At 55.3% G+C, this 17,480-nt stretch overlaps 1 protein-coding gene across 1 annotated transcript; it reads left to right on the forward strand.

Annotated features, from left to right (window-relative positions):
• The first annotated feature begins 1,028 nt into the window (after positions 1 to 1,028).
• CD7 (CD7 molecule) lies at positions 1,029 to 5,380 on the forward strand. Its single transcript, XM_061176120.1, has 5 exons — positions 1,029 to 1,123; positions 2,188 to 2,262; positions 3,520 to 3,834; positions 4,078 to 4,211; positions 5,008 to 5,380. Coding segments are annotated over exons 1-5 (633 nt in total). The 5' UTR covers positions 1,029 to 1,122; the 3' UTR covers positions 5,116 to 5,380.
• Positions 5,381 to 17,480: the final 12,100 nt, after the last annotated feature.

Here is a 17,480-nt window from a genome sequence, read left to right on the forward strand (position 1 = left end):
TCCCTTAGTATTTGTTGTAGAACTGGTTTGGTGGTGCGTTTAGTGTATTCTTAAAAGGTACATATAAGGTGATAAAAGAAGATTTTTCTAGAAGTACTGCATTCAGTGCTTTGCAAAACATCCGTATTGCTAACCCTCAAGATGAATAAACTAAACCAAATAGCAAATCGTCAAATGAGCTGAGAAACACATTTTTAAGTGGAGAAAATAAAAATCTGAAACAAGCTGCTTCGAGTCTTAAAAACTAAAAAGTCCCAAGGCATCCAAAAGACCAGACATCTGGGAGTCCTCACTCACCATGAAGAATCCAAAACTGGAGACCCTGCGCGGTGCCTGATGACTGTGGCCTCACAGGAGGAGGATGATCCCAGAGCAGCTTTGCTGGCACCCAGAGTCCAGCTCTAGAATGGGCTGCATTTGCATCTCTCAGGTTAAAGTAACGTTCACACGAGAAATACTGGGTTTGTGCCACCACAGGGCCAAGCCCATGGGACACAGTGTGCACAGCACCTGGGACCGCCATGCTTTGGGGGCCATGAAATCTGTTCCATTTTGCCTGAAACAGACAAAAAGTGTTGATGCATTTGAAGTAATTCAAAGGTTATTTTAACATTGGTATTACGGTGGGACGGGCTCATGTAAGTCATTCAGCCCCTGCACACCCAAGGCAGGAAACCTAAAAGGAAATACTGCATCTGGGTCTCTGACTAATTTTCATTTTCTACTTGCTGCTTGTCTGTATTTTCAAGGATTTCTCTAAAGGAAGTTTAGTTCTGAGTCCTTGCAATGCCCTAGAAGCCCTTCCCCCTGAGTGCCTCTGCCTCTCTGCAGCCACACGGGCCTCTTGCAGACCCGCAGACACACCAGGCACTTTCTGGCCTCAGGGATCATGCACCTGCTATGCTTCTGCTTGGAACGCTGTTCCCGGACACCACATGACCCTCCCTCATCTCCTCAGTCCTTTACTCCTATGGCCCCTTGAGGTCTGGCCACCTCTCCTGACACAGGCTCTGTGTCCTGCTGCAGGTCTGCTTCTCCATCCCTGGAGGTCAGCTCTGGGCCACAGGTCTCCTGTCCATTTTGCCCTCTGCTCTTGGCAGGCACTGGCACGTATGGGCGCCCAGTGAGTGTTGGTGATAAACAAAGGCAGAATGAGATTAGGAAGGGTCTTGTTTTGCCAAGCCCTATGCTTTCATCACCTCCTGCAAACAACTTGCTAGGTTCCTAGGGGCCTTTGGCAAGATTCTGCCCCCGAAATAGATACCCCTCATGCAAGGAGCGTCTGTGGGTCAGCCTAGCAGACTTAATCTGCCCCCATCCCCAAACCCCACTCAGGACCCTGAGCCATCAACAGACAGGAGCATCTGGCCAGTGGAGGGGGCTTCCAGGGAAGAAACAGCTTAAGGCTTTCAGACCACATGTGAGCCATGCGCACACACCTGTGTACATGCACGTGTGGCTTTGGGCCCAACACTTGAGGCTTGGCCATCTGGCCGTGGCCCACAGAGGAATGACCTCCTGGTTGCCTAGAGTCTGCCTCTGTGTCCTCGGGGTCAGGGGCCAGGCATGGGTCTCCCTCTGCCCTGGGGGCTGATCACCAGGGCCTGGTGCACCAACATAGGATGCTAGTCCAGCTGAGATGCCTCCAGCCCCTGCACCCACAGGAAGCGGAATCGCAAGCCACCAGGGCAGCCGTAGCCTTGGGCACACGCCCTGGCCCCGTCCCTACAGCCACAGCAAGCCTCCACGCTGCGGGTGTGACTGACATAATACTCCAAGTTTCTGGGCATAAATCAGGTCCCCACGTGGGGACCCCCTTATCTTTCTCCTGGGCCTGCCCCTGCCTCACCCTCCTTTCTCCTCTCCCTGTTGTGAAGCAGGGGCAGAGGACCGGGACCATGGGTCTACCTGGAGGCACTCAGCAGTTTAGAGGGGGGGGGATGAGGGCCACCCCTCCCAGCCTCGCCCACAGCGCCTCCCCTCACTCATGGCACCGCCTCCAGGAAGCCCTCCTGAAGTGCCCAACCTACAGTCAGTGTGTGCAGTCCCCCTGCCTACCTCCTGCTCCATCCTGCCCTGACTGCCCCTGGAAGTGGCTGTCTGTGAGGTGGTGGCACGCAGTTAGGTGCTGCAGACAGGAAGTCTCGACAGCCCTGTAAGCGGGGCCCTGCTCTTCCCCCGCTGCAGTGAACATGGCTGGGCTCCTGGGGCTCCAGCTGCTCCCCATGCTCCTCGTGCTCCCCTGCAACCTGGCTGCCCAAGGTAAGCACTTCCCAACCATCCGTCCCCCCGTCCCCCACTGCACCCATCAGCGGGCTCAGCGCTCCCACCCAGCCAACCTTGCAGCCCTCCCCTCCCCGCTCTGGACTCTCCTTCTGGGAAGGGGGTGCTCCCCCTTCCCGGGGATGCTGGGGATGCTGAGTGTGACCTTCCCTTGAAGCCTTGGCAGCCCCTCCAGAGGGTAAGGTCCAGCTTTGGACACTTAGACAAAAAACAATGGGCACCAAGACGCTGATATCTGGGTGCAGAATCACTATGGTTGAATCTCTTCTTTCTCTTTACCTGAATGTCTGGGGACTTTCTCTCCTACAACCAGCAAGGCTGCCTTTGTCCTGAGAGAACATTGTCCTTCGGTTTACCTTTTGTGCGAAGTTCTGCAGTAAGAAGGAGAGATTAGTTCCGCAAGGTGGGATGGGGGACCCGGCAGGTGCAATTCTTGTGTTGTCTCTCCCAAAAAGAGCTGCAGAATTTAGTTTGTGGAGAGCTGGTATTTGGATTATGTTTGCACCTAGAAGTGGGTCCTGCTGGGCCTCACTGGGCAGATGAGGGAACTTTCTGGGTGTCCCACGGACAAGCCAGGATATGCCCACCCCATGGAGCCACTGGCTTCAGGTGCCTGGAAATGGTGGAGAAACTGAGGCAGTAGGCATTGGAAAGAGACAGGGAGACAGGACAGTGCCCCCGGCTCTCTCGGGAACTGTCATTTAAGAGGGGGAGAAGGTGTAGAGCCTGGGAGAGTGGTTGGAGGTCTCAGCGGACGGCCTGCCACTTTGAAAGGAAGAGGCCCCAGCTCCGATTTCCCCCGACCCTCAGGGTGGGGAGAGGTCACAGGCTGCCCAGCCCCTTGGGGCCCCTTTGGAACTTGAGTACAGCCCAGAGTGCTGGCACCATGAGCTGCTCCAAGGCTTCTGAAAGTTGCCTCATCCTTGACAACAGCCGGCTGTCCAGGACTTCCCTGGTGGTCCAGTGATTAAGAATCCACGCTTCCACTGCAGGGGGCATGGGTTCGATCCCTGGTGAGGGAACTAATATTCTGTATGCCACGCGGTATGGCCAAAAAAAAAAAAAAGATATTAAAGCCTTCTTTAAATTAAAAAACAAAACCAAAATAAAACAAAAACAGAAAACACCCAGTGGGCTGACCCAGGGCACCTCTGCCCTGCCACCATCCCCGGCAGAGAGGTGGGTCCCTGCCCCTCTGGCCAGGCTGGTGGTGACAGTGGCAGGTCCCCCTTGCAGAGGTCTGGCAGTCCCCCACCTACACGATCGCTTTAGAGGGGGACTCTGTCAACATCACCTGCTCCACCCTGGGGCCCCTGCTTGGCATCTACCTGAAGCAAAGGTGGCCGAAGCTCAGCAACGTGATTTACTATGAAAACGGGAGGGAGCCCACCGTGGACCAGCGGTTCCGGGGCCGCATCACCTTCTCAGGGCTGCAGCACAACCTGACCATCAGCGTGCACCACCTGCAGCTGGCCGACACCGGTGACTACGCCTGCCAGGCCATCATGAATAGCGAGGTCTGGGGGCCCGGGACCTTGGTCGTGGTGACAGGTAAGGAGTGTGCCACCCCGGGGACCACTCCACCTGCCTGCTGGCCAGCCCGGGCTCCATCTGCCCCTGTCTGAGGATCTTCCCTCTACCCTTGCTTGAGTTACCACGAGCCCACCTCCTCCAGGAAGCCTCCTGGATTCCCACATGCACACATACTCCAGAGCCCCACCCTTGCCCTGAACCCCAGAGGCTCTCGTGGACTCCCTCACCTGCCAAATGCCTCTCTCTGTTCCTTCTTCCCAGAAAAACTGCCCCAAACAGAGAACACGTGCCAGGAGACTCAGCTGATACACTTTGCCCTCCCCACGGCCCTGGCTGTGGGCTTCTTCCTCGTCGGTCTGGGGCTGGGAGCAGTGTGTGTGCTGAGAAGGACACAGGTCAGTGTGGACCCTCAGATGTCATCTGCGTCCCTATAAGCCCGCATCTCGCAGAGAGCAAGGAGGGAAGGAGAGTGGTTAAGCCCCAGGGAGTTGGCCACATGGGAAACCTCAGCACCCACCCACTCCCTCCGTCAGGGTCTCCTGGAGCTCAGAGGGTTTGGACGGCAAGGTCCAAGGTGGGAGGAAACCCAAGAACTGGAGCCCCCAGCAAGGACGGACGTGGGACCAGGAAGACACGTCCTGGTCAGACGTTTACGGGGGAGCGAGAGGAGGGTCCAGAGAGACCCTTTCGGAGAGCATGGGGATGCCGCGCGTGACTGTGAGAGTGTGCACGTGTGTGCGCACATGTGCATGGTGTGCATATGCGAGTGTCAGGCCTGTGGGTGTGTGAAATCCATGTGCGATCATGGGCTGGAGGCAGGAGGGGAGGGGGCAACAGAGACAGGGGCCAGGAAGTGGTCAGCTTGCCCCTGGTCCATCAGCTTTTGCCCCCACCTTCACCTAGCGCCTCCAACTCCATGTCCCCTGCAACAGCCAGACCCCTCCCTGTCCAGGGCCAGGGAGTAAGGTCACTTCCACCTCCAACTCCCCGCCGCTGCCCGAGGGCCCTGCCTCGCCCACCCTTGCCCAGGCCTGGGCAGCTCTGGAGAACTGGGGGTCTGGCCGAGGACCCTCCTAAAAAGGGTTCATGCAGGCCCCCAAATCTAAAAGCTTCCTGTGGGGAGGTGCCTTGAAGATAGAGGGTGCCCCTGAGCGAGCTGCCCCCAGTGGTAGATCGCAGGCTTTCTTTCAGATCCAGAAACTTTGCTGTGCGAGGGATAAGAGCTCGGCGTGTGTGATCTACGAGGACATGTCCCACAGCCGCTGTAACACCATGTCCATCCCCAACCAGTACCAGTGAGCCTGGCAGGACCCCAGGCCTCCCTCTGTCCAGCAGAGCTCTGGGCAGACCATCCAACCCAGCGCGGACACACAGGCAGCTCCCCACAGCAGTCAGGCTGCTGCTGCTGCCTCCTCCAGGCAGCCCTCCTTGCATGCCTCCCACCCTTGAGGCTGCTCCTGGCACCTTGGAGCCACTGGGAAGGAAGCTTTTCTGTCGTCCTGCTGCCCTGACCCTTCCATGGCAGAAGAGGCTGCTCTGAAGGAGGGACTTGGGCCTGGGGCAGCGGGCAGCTGGGGGGTCTGGGGAGGCTGGGGGCTGAGCGCTGACCCCAGCCCAGCCTTGCCAGAAGTAAAGGTCTTCTCTTCTCCCCTTTCCAACTCCAGTGTCTATTTCTCAGCCAGCTTAGAGTCGAGGAGGGGATGCTTGCCTGACACCCTCCCTAGAGTCTCCAAGGACTTTGACAGCCTAAGGGATTATGTGTGAGGTTTTCAGGAAGGAGGGAGGGGCAAGGGGACACACACTCACTCCAGCCCCTGTTTAGGCTGGAGAAGGGGCGAATCAACCAGAGTCCTCCTGGCCTCACTAGCCTCCACCATGGGGTGACGTGGGGATGGAGGAAGGGGAGCTAGCAGCAGTGGTCTGGGGGTCTTAATAGAGGGCCACTCCCGGTGTGCGCTCATGTTGGGGTGCGATGGGACCTTGGGGAACCGACCTTGGGGAAACAGGCGCGCCAAGAGTGGATGTGAACCGTGGCTGCGTCCTCCTGGACTCGGGGCCAAGAAACAGCAGACCATGCTGCCCACCAACTGAGATGAGATAACCCTTCATCCATGGGGTTTGCAAAGATTAAAGCGTCATTAGCGAATGATGTTCGTTTTAGCTGGAATTATATCTTTGGGAAAGATCTTTGGGCACAGAAACAAGATTACAGTGATATCCATGGCAGTGTTGCTTTCAATACAAAAATCAACAACTGAGAAATTACCTAAATGTCCAAATAAGAGAACCGCTATATCGATTATGGTTTGCACATGCAGCAGGCATTAAAAGGGCACCATGAAGAATCTGAAACATCACGCTAGGACCTTTGCAAGATGCCATAACAATACAAGCTGGTGCAGAGTGTGTGTATGATCCCACATTTATAAAGCACAGATGGGTGTATGTAGTTGTTTAAACACATGACAGTACTTTTATGTCTACACAGATGACATAATGGAAGAACAAATGGGGTGTTGACACTGGTTCTGTCGCTGTGAGGTGTGTGTCACCAGGGCAGGGAGTCACTGGGACACCCTGGGCTTGGGCTGGGCAGCTCAGAACATGATCTCAGCTGTTCTTGTGGAGGGTACCGGGACCTGCAGCTGGGACCCAAACGGGTACCAGGGGCAAAGGCAAGGAACACAGCGCCCCTGTACCCCCTACCTCCCAGGACCCTAAGGAAAGGCAGGCCACCCTACAGAGCCAAGTATACAGCAGGTGTCCACCTGTTGCCTGCTGACTTCTGGTCTCCACTCTTGTGGCCTTGGGCAAGTCCTGCCTCTCTGGGCCTCAGTTTCCCCATCTGTAAATTACAGGAGTGGGATCCACGCTGTCTTCAAGGGCTGGGCTCTGTAGTTTCCCAGTCACACTGGCCACCCTTCCCACTGCCCCGACCCTCAGCTCTCACCGTAGCTCTGCCCTCTTCTCACCACCTGAGACGGAAGCAGACAGCGCCATCGGCCCACCTCCAGAGGCCCTTGTCATCGGAGGCATCTCTCCACCCGACTCCACCCCAGCGACCAGAGGCTGTGCCCCCTCGGTCCTCCTCCCCTCCTTGTGGTCCATGCTCGGGGCTGTGCTCCCTACCGTCCTCCCCTCGCATGATCACCCCTTAATCATCTGCTTCTCTGTCCTTTGCCAGGACTGTGATGACACGAAGGGCAGGGGTGGGTCCCTCCTCCATGTGCCCCCTGCCCCACGTTGAGCACCACTGCATGCTGGGCATGTTACATACATGTAAGCACACTGGCATTTAAGTACTCCTGGCTTTGTTTCCGTTGTGACAGAGAACCCGAGTGTGGCCTGAGTCCTGGTTCTCACATGTCTGTGTCTGGGTCTGAGCCTCCTGGGCCTCGATTTCCTCAGTGTAAAATGGGGGCAGGGAAGTGGTCCAGTGGTTAGGACTTGGTGCTTTCACTGCCGAGGGCCCGGGTTCGATCCCTGGTCGGGGAACTAGGATCCTGCAAGCCGCATGGCACGGACAAAAAATAAAAATAAAAAATGGGGGCAGCAGCTTCCCTACCTGGGAGGGCCATGAGGACCGAGATACCTCGGGTCAGCCCTCAGAGCGGCTTCCGCAGAGCAAATGCTTCACCACCTTTGCGGGTGTGGACTGAGCCTACGGCAGCTAGAGGCAAAGGCCTTGACTGTGGCAGCAGCCTCCACCCTCAGACTGAAGCCTCTTGATATGACCACAAAAGAACACAGAGAGGAAATTCCCTGGTGGTCCAGTGGTTAAGACTCCACGCTCCCAATGCAGGGGGCCCAGGTTCGATCCTTGGTCAGGGAACTAGATTCCACACGCCACAACTAAGAGCCTGCATGGCGCAACTAAAGATCCCACGTGCAGCAACTAAGACCCAGCGCAGCCAAATAAATTAATAAATATTAAAAACAACAACAACAACAACACAGAGAAATACCATTCTTCTGAAAGCACCGCTGGATCAGGATGTGCTTGGCCAGCTGGAGATGCAGAACAAGTGCCTTGGCTCCCTACAAACACAGGGATTTCAGAAAATTCTATTTTTCAAGAGTCTCGTACCAGAAGAAAAAGGGAGGACGGACGGTGCTGTTGTAATTGTGTCGGGCTGCATCATGGAGGGCGGTTCTGGAGGTGAAACAGGTTTTGACCGGCGTGGACGAGCACCAAGGCCTCTGCCAACAACCTCACGTTTTACACACCTCACCTGGCACTGCCAGGCACGGAAAGTTGCAGGCTCCCTCCGTCCTCCACCCCTTGCCCCAAACCTTCCTGTCATGAAGCCGGAGAGCCAGCCCAGGAGCCGGGGGCGGGGGGGGGGGGGGGGGGGGCGGGGTGTGCAGGGAAGAAACCTGTCTTAGTTTCCCGTGGAGTCCGTAATGAATTACGGTAGGGTTGGTTCCTTCTGGAGGCTCCGAGGGAGAATCTGCTCCAGGCTTCTCCCAGCTCCTGGTGGTGCCAGTGATGTGTGCTTGCTGGGCTTGTGGCCGCATCACTCCGCTCTCTGCCCCTGTCACTGAGACAGGAGATAGATGGGCTCCAGGCTAGGCATTTACAAGTGGCCTCCTGTTTACATTCCTTGGGGCGAGAAAAAGATGGGCTTCAGGCCGGACACTTACGACCAGCCTCCTGTCTGCACTTCAAAATAGAAGTAACAACAGAAACAGGGTGAATAGCCAGGACACTTTAAGATAACAGTTACGGCAGGAACAGAGAGGGGCTAAACCCTGTTTAAGTAAAAGATCAAGAGGTCATATATTTCCCATCCTTGGGGCAAGGGAGACATTGCATGTGCGCAGAAAGGCTCCTTGGGGGTCAAAAAGGAGGGGGCACCACCCCAGAATAGGTGATGCCAAGGCCCCCCATAGGCCTCTGGGATGGAATCCATCTTGGAAAAATGTTGCACACGTATGTTGGGGAGGGTCCTAGGGCGTCAGGTGTGGAAAAGGCAACCAGATGATTGGTCAAAGGTAAACAAAGACCGGGAAGAACTGCCCTGTATAAACGATTTCACCGCCTCCTTACTGTGCTCCTCTTCATTAGGGGGGACGCCCACACCCTTTTTCTCCGGGTGTGTACCTCTGCCTTGCTTCTTTCTGTCTTAACTAAACAAACTGCTTCTCTGTGTGCTCTCCCACTTGTTGTACTGTGTCTTTAATAGTAAACTTTGTACCTGTTTTTATAGTTTTTGCCTCCTTGAGAAATGCATTTTCTCAATGGGGGCAAGGGCCGGGGGAGTTTTGCTTCTTAGCCTCTAGCCCCTGGTGGTATAGTGGCTAAGGTTTTCATACAGGTTACCCAGGTTCAATTCCTGGGCAGGGAACTAAGATCTTGCTTCAAGCCACCTCTCACTGCTGCCTCTCCAAGATCATTACCACATGGCCTTCTCCCTGTATCCAAATTTCTCTCTTCTTATAAGGACACCAGTCATAACGGGATTAAGGCCATTCAGGATGGTCTCCTTTTAACTTGACTACATCTGCAAAGACCCTGTCTCCAAATAAGGTCCCATTCACAGGTCCTGGGTGGACATGAATTTTGCGGGGTACCATTCTCCCTCAGTGCACCATCCCTCTCCCAGATAGATAGCAAAATCTTCATGCATCTTGAAGCCACTGCACACTCATAAGTAGACCCACTAACCAACTAAATGTATCCCCAGCCCAACTTCCTCTTAGCCAGGCCCGAGATGCTCTGGGCCAGCCTGAGGCCACCTGACACACAAGCACACTGGAAGGAGACAGGGGTCTGAACCACCGTGGTTACACACCTTTACCAAGTTTTACGTCACACCTGACCCTCCAGGCCTTGGGAGGGGCTGAGGCCTGAGTGTCAGAACCACATAGCAAACCTGCCTGGGCCCACCAGCCAGGGTGCTTCTGGGAGATACGTCCACCCTGAGCTCCAGTTCAAGCCACCTACGCACAGCTTCTAGATGCCACAGAGTGGATGGTCATTTCTATACGGCAGGCGAGATGGGGCCCAGGTACCTGAGGGGCAGCACCAATCCCAGGTCGCAGACCCGGCTCAGCCCCACATCCTGAAGCTTCCCTGAGGGTCTGCTGTGAGCCTCTTGGACCATCAGGCCTGAGGCCACCCCAAGCCCCTACCCCACTGAGGAACTTTCCAGCCCTGCCATACACCACATTGCTGTGGCGTCAGCTCTTGGCTCCCCAAGTAGGGGACACCCAATTAAGGGGCAGTGGGTGCTCAGCCCCTGAAGAACACGCCGGCTGTGCCCTATAGATGTCCGTGTGATGTAACCAGGTTGGGGTCCAAAGGTGGAGCCAGGGACAGTTCTTGTTCTTCTAAATGAACAACTTTTATCTCCATCCAACAAACACTGACCGAGTGGCCATTCTGCACAGAGCACAGGTCTAGGTGCTGTGGGTACAGCGGTAAACAAACTAGGGCCCTTCCCCCAAGGAGCCAGCACTCCTAGGTGGCAGGAGAGAGATCTGGAAAGAGGCACCTGGGTGCTGGTGAGAAATACTGCAGGAGGGGGATGCGGGGAGCCAGGGGCGGGGGAGGGCGGCAATGCTCCATGGGGCCAGCGTGGGGACACCAGGGGAGGGCCTCAGCCTGACACCACACTGAGGGTCAGGGCTGTAGATAAGTCCATCTGCTGCCCTCACTGCCCCTATGGAGGACTCTCAGGTCTGCAGGCCTGGGCGAGGGGGAAGGGTAAACACGAGGAGACCCTCCCCCACAGGCGCAGAGGTGAGCAGCCACAGAAATGTCAATCTGCTCACAGGCACCTGTCAGCCTGGCCAGCAGAGGCTGTGGTTGCCGCGACGGGAGCTGCTGTCTGGGTGCAGGAAGGAGAGGCGAGGCCTGCGGTGCCCCCCACCAAATTCTCACTCCCCCGCCGGCCTCACATCCGCCCCCAGCCCTGCTCAGTCCTGCAGCCCCCCATCCTCCGCAGCCCCCAACACCCACAAGGGCAATAGCACAAGTGGTGCCTGTATCCAGGCAACTGTCTTTCACACCTAAACCAGGGAACCAGCGGCTAATAAAATGTCCCCCCATCACCACCTTGGCAAATGAAAACCCACAGCCCCAACATGGGCCAAGGATGCTTGTGCACCTTGCCCTGACCCCCTGCCCCCACCCAGCCACCGGGGCAGCCATAGTCCTGGTGGGTCCAGCCGCCACCAGCTGGGCACTGCTCCCACCTCCTCTGGAGCCCTTGGCCCGCCCTCCCCACCTGTCCCCAGCTCCTGGAGGCTCCTTCCACCCTCCTGCCCTCCCCTCTGCCTCCTACCCTTCCCAGTCCCCCTCTCCCCCTCCCCCCTTGGGTCCCCTCCCCCTCCCCTCTTCCTCCTCCCCCTTCTCAGTCCTCTGGCTGAGGGATGTCATCCCTTTGCGGACTCTGACCATTCTGCCCTCTAGTGGATGGCATTCAGGGTCTCCTGAGCCTCCCTGGTCTCCCTGGGGATGGACAGCCATGGGCAGGTGGCCTGTCTCCTCAGCCTGGAGCTCCCACAGTTCCTTGGACCTGGCCCCCGACACACGCATGGCATCTGCCTCTCTCAGACTCAAGCCCTGGGCTTCAGGCATTCAGTCCTCACAAGGCCATGCCCTGCCCCACCCCGCCGGGGACAAAGCCAAGCCAGGGTGGGTGACTGGCCCCCACCTCAGCCCCCACCCTGATGGATGGCCCAGGAAGGAGGGCTCCCTTCAGGTTATTACCGAACTCAGGCTCAGCTGCTCGCTGCTCAAAAGCCAATAATTCAAGAGGCAAGTATCAATAGAAAGGAAAGTTGCTTTAATCACAAAAGCCAGCAATCTGGGGAGAAGTGGATTCATGTCCCAAGACCAACTCTGAAGATTCTGCTCAGCCATGACAGCTTTTAAAGGGGAAGAAAGGAAAGAATCTCAGTGAACCACTGAGGGAGGATGTTGGGTTCTGCATCATTCTCCACTGTGTGCACGCTTCAGACATTATCTTGCCTGCGTGATCTGCTTGTAGGGTTGCTAACGGGACTGTTGCAGGTAGAGAGCTAGTCATTTTTTAACTGCTCAATTCTTTTTTTTTTTCCCCTTAAGATTTATTTATTATTTTTTTATTTTATTTTATTTTTGGCTGCATTGGGTCTTAGTCGTGGCACGTGGGATCTTCGTTGAGGCATGTGGGATATTTCGTTGCGGCGCACGGGCTCCTCTCTAGTTATGGCGGGCAGACTCCAGGGTGCGTGGGCTCTGTAGTTTGTGGCACACGGACTCTCCAGTCTAGGCACATGAGCTCAGTAGTTGTGGCGCACGGGCTTAGTTGCCCCGCGGCATGTGGTATCTTAGTTCCCTGACCAGGGATCGAACCCGTGCCCCCTGCATTGTAAGGCAGATTCTTTATCACTGGACCACCAGGGAAGTCCCTAACTGCTCAATTCTTCATTCTTTTTATCTAGGAAACAAATCAACAGATTAGGCAAGGCATGGTGTGCATTCAGGAGAGCATAAGTCAGGAGTTTGGTTAAATTGCCTAGTGATCTTGTTCCTATAATTAGGTTCTTTTAAGGTTGGAGGGGAACAGAAATGGGCAAACAAGAAAGGGGCAAAAGAGCTGCTTTCAATTCCCCACTGTCAAACATCATTCCATTTCTATGAGATCATGGGTGAAGGTCCATCTTCTGTAACTTCTTCATGCTGATATAAGGCACTGTATTCTTAGAGTGGAAGATGTCAACCTGGGCCTGTAGTATCTCTTTACTGACAATTTTAATTGCCCGCTTACATATATGGGCAGAGCAAGCTACAGTTATTTTGATGCCCTCAAAGATATAGATTATTATGAGCAATAATATTAATCCCATTCTCTTGAGGCCAGTTCTTGGAATTGTGCTAGCCATAGATTCAGTACCCCTCAAGTTGGAGCAGCTTCTGTCATGGCTGCAGTCTGGTCATCATAGCAAGAAGTTCCAGGCTATTCTCAGCACGTCCAGAGAACGACTACCTTGACCTCAGAGTCTTCTACCTGCCTTCCCCCCACACACACACCTTCTGCCCGAGTGGGTCTCTCTTCACCTGGGCTTGAGGCTTTGGTCTTCACACACCAGAGGTGGGGGGTCTCCTGGGAGACCAGGCAGAGGCTGGGAAGATCCCCTGCCCAGTCTCCCATCTCCTTGGGTCCCTGCCAAGGGGCTGTCACTTGCCAAGCTACAGGGCTGGAGAACAGTGGTCAGTCCCCAAAATTGGCTGTGTTCCTATGATCCTCTAGCCATGGTGTCCTGGGGACTCACTGATGCCCCTCACTCGGACCTCATCAGCATCATCAGAAAGAATATCTGGTCCTGGTCACTGAGCTTGGGAGGGCTCTCTTGTGACATGGTCGGTCACATCTTCTTGTCTGTAGCCGGGCCACTTAGAAGGGGGTCTGCCTCTCTCATCCCCTCCCAGGACATTGTATGTCCCCCAGGTCAACCTCAAGCATGCTGGACCCCTGCCTGGACCCCTTTGTCCGTTCCAGCGCCAGGGCTCCAAGACCCGCCAGCTTGCACTGCCCCTCCCAACTCGTCCATTTCTCTTCTGGTTCCCTGCTGCTGTCACCTCCTCCCTCTTCACCCAGAGAGCCTGCTCTGAGCTCAGATCTGCCCCCAAGATGTCCCCATTTCTGCCCCCTGGTGTCTGAGCCGAACCCTGATGGCCCCACCCAGTCCATTCTGTGTGCCTGTAGCTGGGAGGTCCAGCTGGGCCTGCATGTCCTGGCCTCTCCCTTCCCATCATCTCAGCTGGCTATACTCCCATTGCCCCCAGAACCCCTTGCTGGTTCTGTGAGACCTAAGGCTTCTCCATCCACTTCCTCTGGAGCCAAAGGCAGGGTCTGAGCAAGGAGTGGGGCCCTGAGGAGCCGCTGTGTCATGGCACAGCCTGCACACACACCCACACCTTCACGGGCCCCTGGCCTGCCTGCGACCCACCCTCTTCGCTGTCTGCTGGAATCCTCAGAGCTGGCCCCTGGCTGCCTTCAAGGGCCTTTACTGACTGCAGGTGACGAGCTCCCAGATGGTGTCCCACCGCCCAGCCTGGCACAGCATGGTGGTCAGTCAGGTTCTAAGTGGGGTCCCCAGCCACTGTGGGCGCTGTGGAGCCCGTGGAGCCCTAACCGATCTGGGTCCAAGCAGCGGCAGCTGCCACCCCTCGGATCGATGCAGAGAGCAGAGCCTCCTGCCCTCTGGCGGCAGGACGGGGACAGGGCAGGGAGCCAGCCCAGCTAGTGTTCCTGGCTTGACACACCAGGCCTGGAAGGGAGCACCAAGTTCCCAGAGTTCAGCTCCTCATTGACAGATGGGGAAACTGAGTCCCAGAGGTGGCAGGGGCCTTTGACAAGAGATGGAGCCCCCCAGCTTCAAGACGACTTCCCTAGTGGGCTAGGCGCTGGTCACGAACCAGTCTGTTCTCACCAGACTGTCACCCTGTCCCCGAGAAATGAGCATCCCCACAACGTTCCTGATGGTTTGGGGGTCTAGGGTTTAGGAACTTTAACAATCAACCCGAGAGGCTGGGGTTATCCGGACCAGCAGGGCTCACACCCCAAGTCAATGATTTGGGGAGCTAGAGGGACAGAGGGCAAGGAGCCAATTTTCTTCGTGGGAAAGAGCTCTCTGGAAATGGGTAAGAACGAGAGGAAGGAGGAGGCAGGTTGCAAACAAGGTAACAGCTGACATAGACACGCATGAAAACGCTCACCCACAATTAAAGAAAAGCAAAGGGCAGCTGTCAAGTGCAATTTTCACCCGCAACTTAGCAAGTCTCAGAAATCTGTAATACAGGATTGGCAATGCTGTGCGGGTCAGACCCCTCACACACGACGTCTTGTTTACAGAGATGAACTCAGCGAGAAAAACAGGCAAGGGGGACTACAGCTCCCAGAAGCCGAGACCCGTGGCCGTCAGCACAGGACCTGTGGCCACCACCGCCTACCAGGAGAGGCGTGAGGACGCAGCCAGCCAGGTGGAGGGCACCTCACCCCTCAGACTGGCTGGACGGTCCAACCGCAGCCGATGTCGAGGTCTGGGGGTGTGGGGCATGGGCAACACTGTTTGTTCGTTTCACCAAAATCTCTGCAGGGGCCCGAGCCCAGCCTGGACCGGGCTCCAGGCTCTAGGCTCCAGACTCGGGGACGGCGCCACAATTTGTGACTGCAGCTTTGCCGACTGATGGCCCCCAGACCAGCCTGAAAGGAGGGACCGGCAAGGTGTGTTTGGCTCCATGATGAGGGGCGTCTGCTTCTTTCCCAGGACACCTATGTCATCCAGGCTAGAGGCTGCGCTCATGGAATCCAGCTGCTTCTGCCCCCTTGACCTCTACCTGCCCCTCTGCCGGCCTGCCCTTTGGGCCCCTCCTTTCCTCTAAACCTATAACTGCCTCCTCCTGGAGCATCTGCTCCTCTGAACCACCCCCACCAGCCCCTCGCATTTGCCCTCAGCTTGGTTCCTTGAATGGCATTTGGGGATTTTAATGTCCCCGAAGTTGAGAGGGTCTGAGGCCGCCCAGGGCTTCCTTGCCCTGGGGACGGGTCTAGGCATGAAAACTTGTATAATTGTGAAGTCCTGAGCTAAGGCCTGTCACAATATCAAGGGTCTTACAACAGCGTGGGGAGGCCTCTCTCTTTCAGTGCCAACTCCCAGACCTCTAGGCCCATCGCCCTTCATGAGTGAAATAAAGACCTTTCCCCACGGTGGCTGCAGCAGGTGTTCTGCAGAATGGACTTTTCACTGTTCCTTCCCAGACATCCTGCTCCAGGGCTCCAGACCCTTGCCTTTGACCTCTCCTCCTCATCTGACCATGGAGGGGGCTTCTGGCCAACACCTTAAGACAGAGCCCCATCTCCCAGCGTCTGTGGGAGGGCAGGAGCCTAGCTCTGATAAGCACCAGTTAGCAAGCCCAGATAGGCTTCACATGGACAAAGCCCCTTCCCACTGCTGCAATTTTTCACTTCTCTGACTCTACTGAGCCATCCCCCTCCCTACTTCCTCATTTTCCCTTTAAAACATCCCATCATCTCTGCACAGATCTGGAATGGAGCTCAGCTCCTTCCCTACTGGCAGAGTTACAGAATCAAATCTTTGTTCACCACTTTGACCAGTGTCCAGGAGCCTCTGCCACGCTCACAGGGCCTCAAAGGTACCTCTCATTCCACACCCTTCATTCCTGCCCCCAGACCAGTGTACACACTGCTCCCTGCCCTGGGGGGTGCACAGTGCCCTGGACAAAGGTCTGGGGATAACAGCTGGGGGCACACTCAGAGAAGCTCCCCACCCCACCTTCCTGGTGGATGCTGGCCTGGCTTACGAACACAGATCCGCTGAGTCAGGTATTTCATGGGAAACTACTTGTCAAAATAAGCATCCTGGGATGATGATTCAGAACACACTGGAAATATAGGAAAGGAAGCTCCTGTGGAGGCAGGAGCCCCACATCCCAGCACTCATGCTGGTTCCTGGAACTGTCTCAGGCCCAGGGACGCCTGCCCAGTCTGCCCCCAAACAGAAACACACAGTGTGCTCCTCCCCCACATACACCTGCTACACACGTGCACCCGGTCCCCCTCTTATGATGCGCCCCCCCCCACCCCGGCCCTGGACTCTTCCCCCCAACCTCACCCCTCTCAGCTTTTTCAGGCAAAGACCTCCTTCCCATCCTTCTCACCACTCTCTCATCCTCCCGTCCCCCACCTCCATTTCCCACCCCGTGGTCTCAGAGGGAAAGGACCTGGAGGGCTGGGATTCCACCCACCCAGCACAGCCCAGGGTGCTGAGGGCAGTCCTCACCCCAGTATGACAGGAAACAGAGAATGGTCCCCTTTCACTTTTTGTATTTTAATTCAGATTACAAATGATAAATGGAATATTACCTGTCATATCAGTAAACAAAGGATGTCACAGTCATCAGCAATTGCAGCCCTCCAACGTGAGCCGGTGAGCCCTGAGGAAACCCAGGTTGTGAAAACACAGGATACTGGCCCCAATAGCTAAGATGCATATCAAAGAAATGATTTCAGTGAGCCCAGACTCTTGCATCTTCCCGTACATAGAAAAGTGCTAAATTCCTAACTTGGGATATCTAGTTTTCTTTAATTAATAGTAATCTTTTGTTCCTACTACCTGCCCTTTGTTGCAAAACTTCTACATAACCTGGCTGCCCCCCTTGCCTCTTCGGAGCAATTCTCTCAGGGTTACTTGAGATTCTGCCTCCTGGGCTTGAAGTCCTAAAAATTCCCATAGAATAAAACATAACTCTCAACTTTTAGGTTGTGAATAATTTTTTAGTCAACACAAATAATTCACAAAAGTAAAAATAAAAGATAATAAAATTCTTTTTTAGAAATTTTAATAGGAATTTAAACATAGAAAGCCTCTTTGTACTTTTATCAAGTGGTTTTAAAGCACAGACATCAGAACTTCCCTGGCAGTCCAGTGGGTAACACTCTGCACTTCCAATGCAGGTGGCTCAGGTTTGATCCCTGGTTGGGGAACTAGATCCCGCATGCATGCCTCAACTAAGAGCTCACATGCCGCAACGAAGATCCCGCGTGCCGCAGCTAAGACCCAGTGCAGCCAAAATAAACAAATAAATTTTTTTTTTTTAAAAAGGCACAGACATCACTAAAGATGAAACAGTACTGTCCTGGGTCCTTTCA

This window comes from Eubalaena glacialis, chromosome 19 (genome assembly GCF_028564815.1).
Source record: "Eubalaena glacialis isolate mEubGla1 chromosome 19, mEubGla1.1.hap2.+ XY, whole genome shotgun sequence".
Lineage (NCBI taxonomy): Eukaryota > Metazoa > Chordata > Mammalia > Artiodactyla > Balaenidae > Eubalaena > Eubalaena glacialis.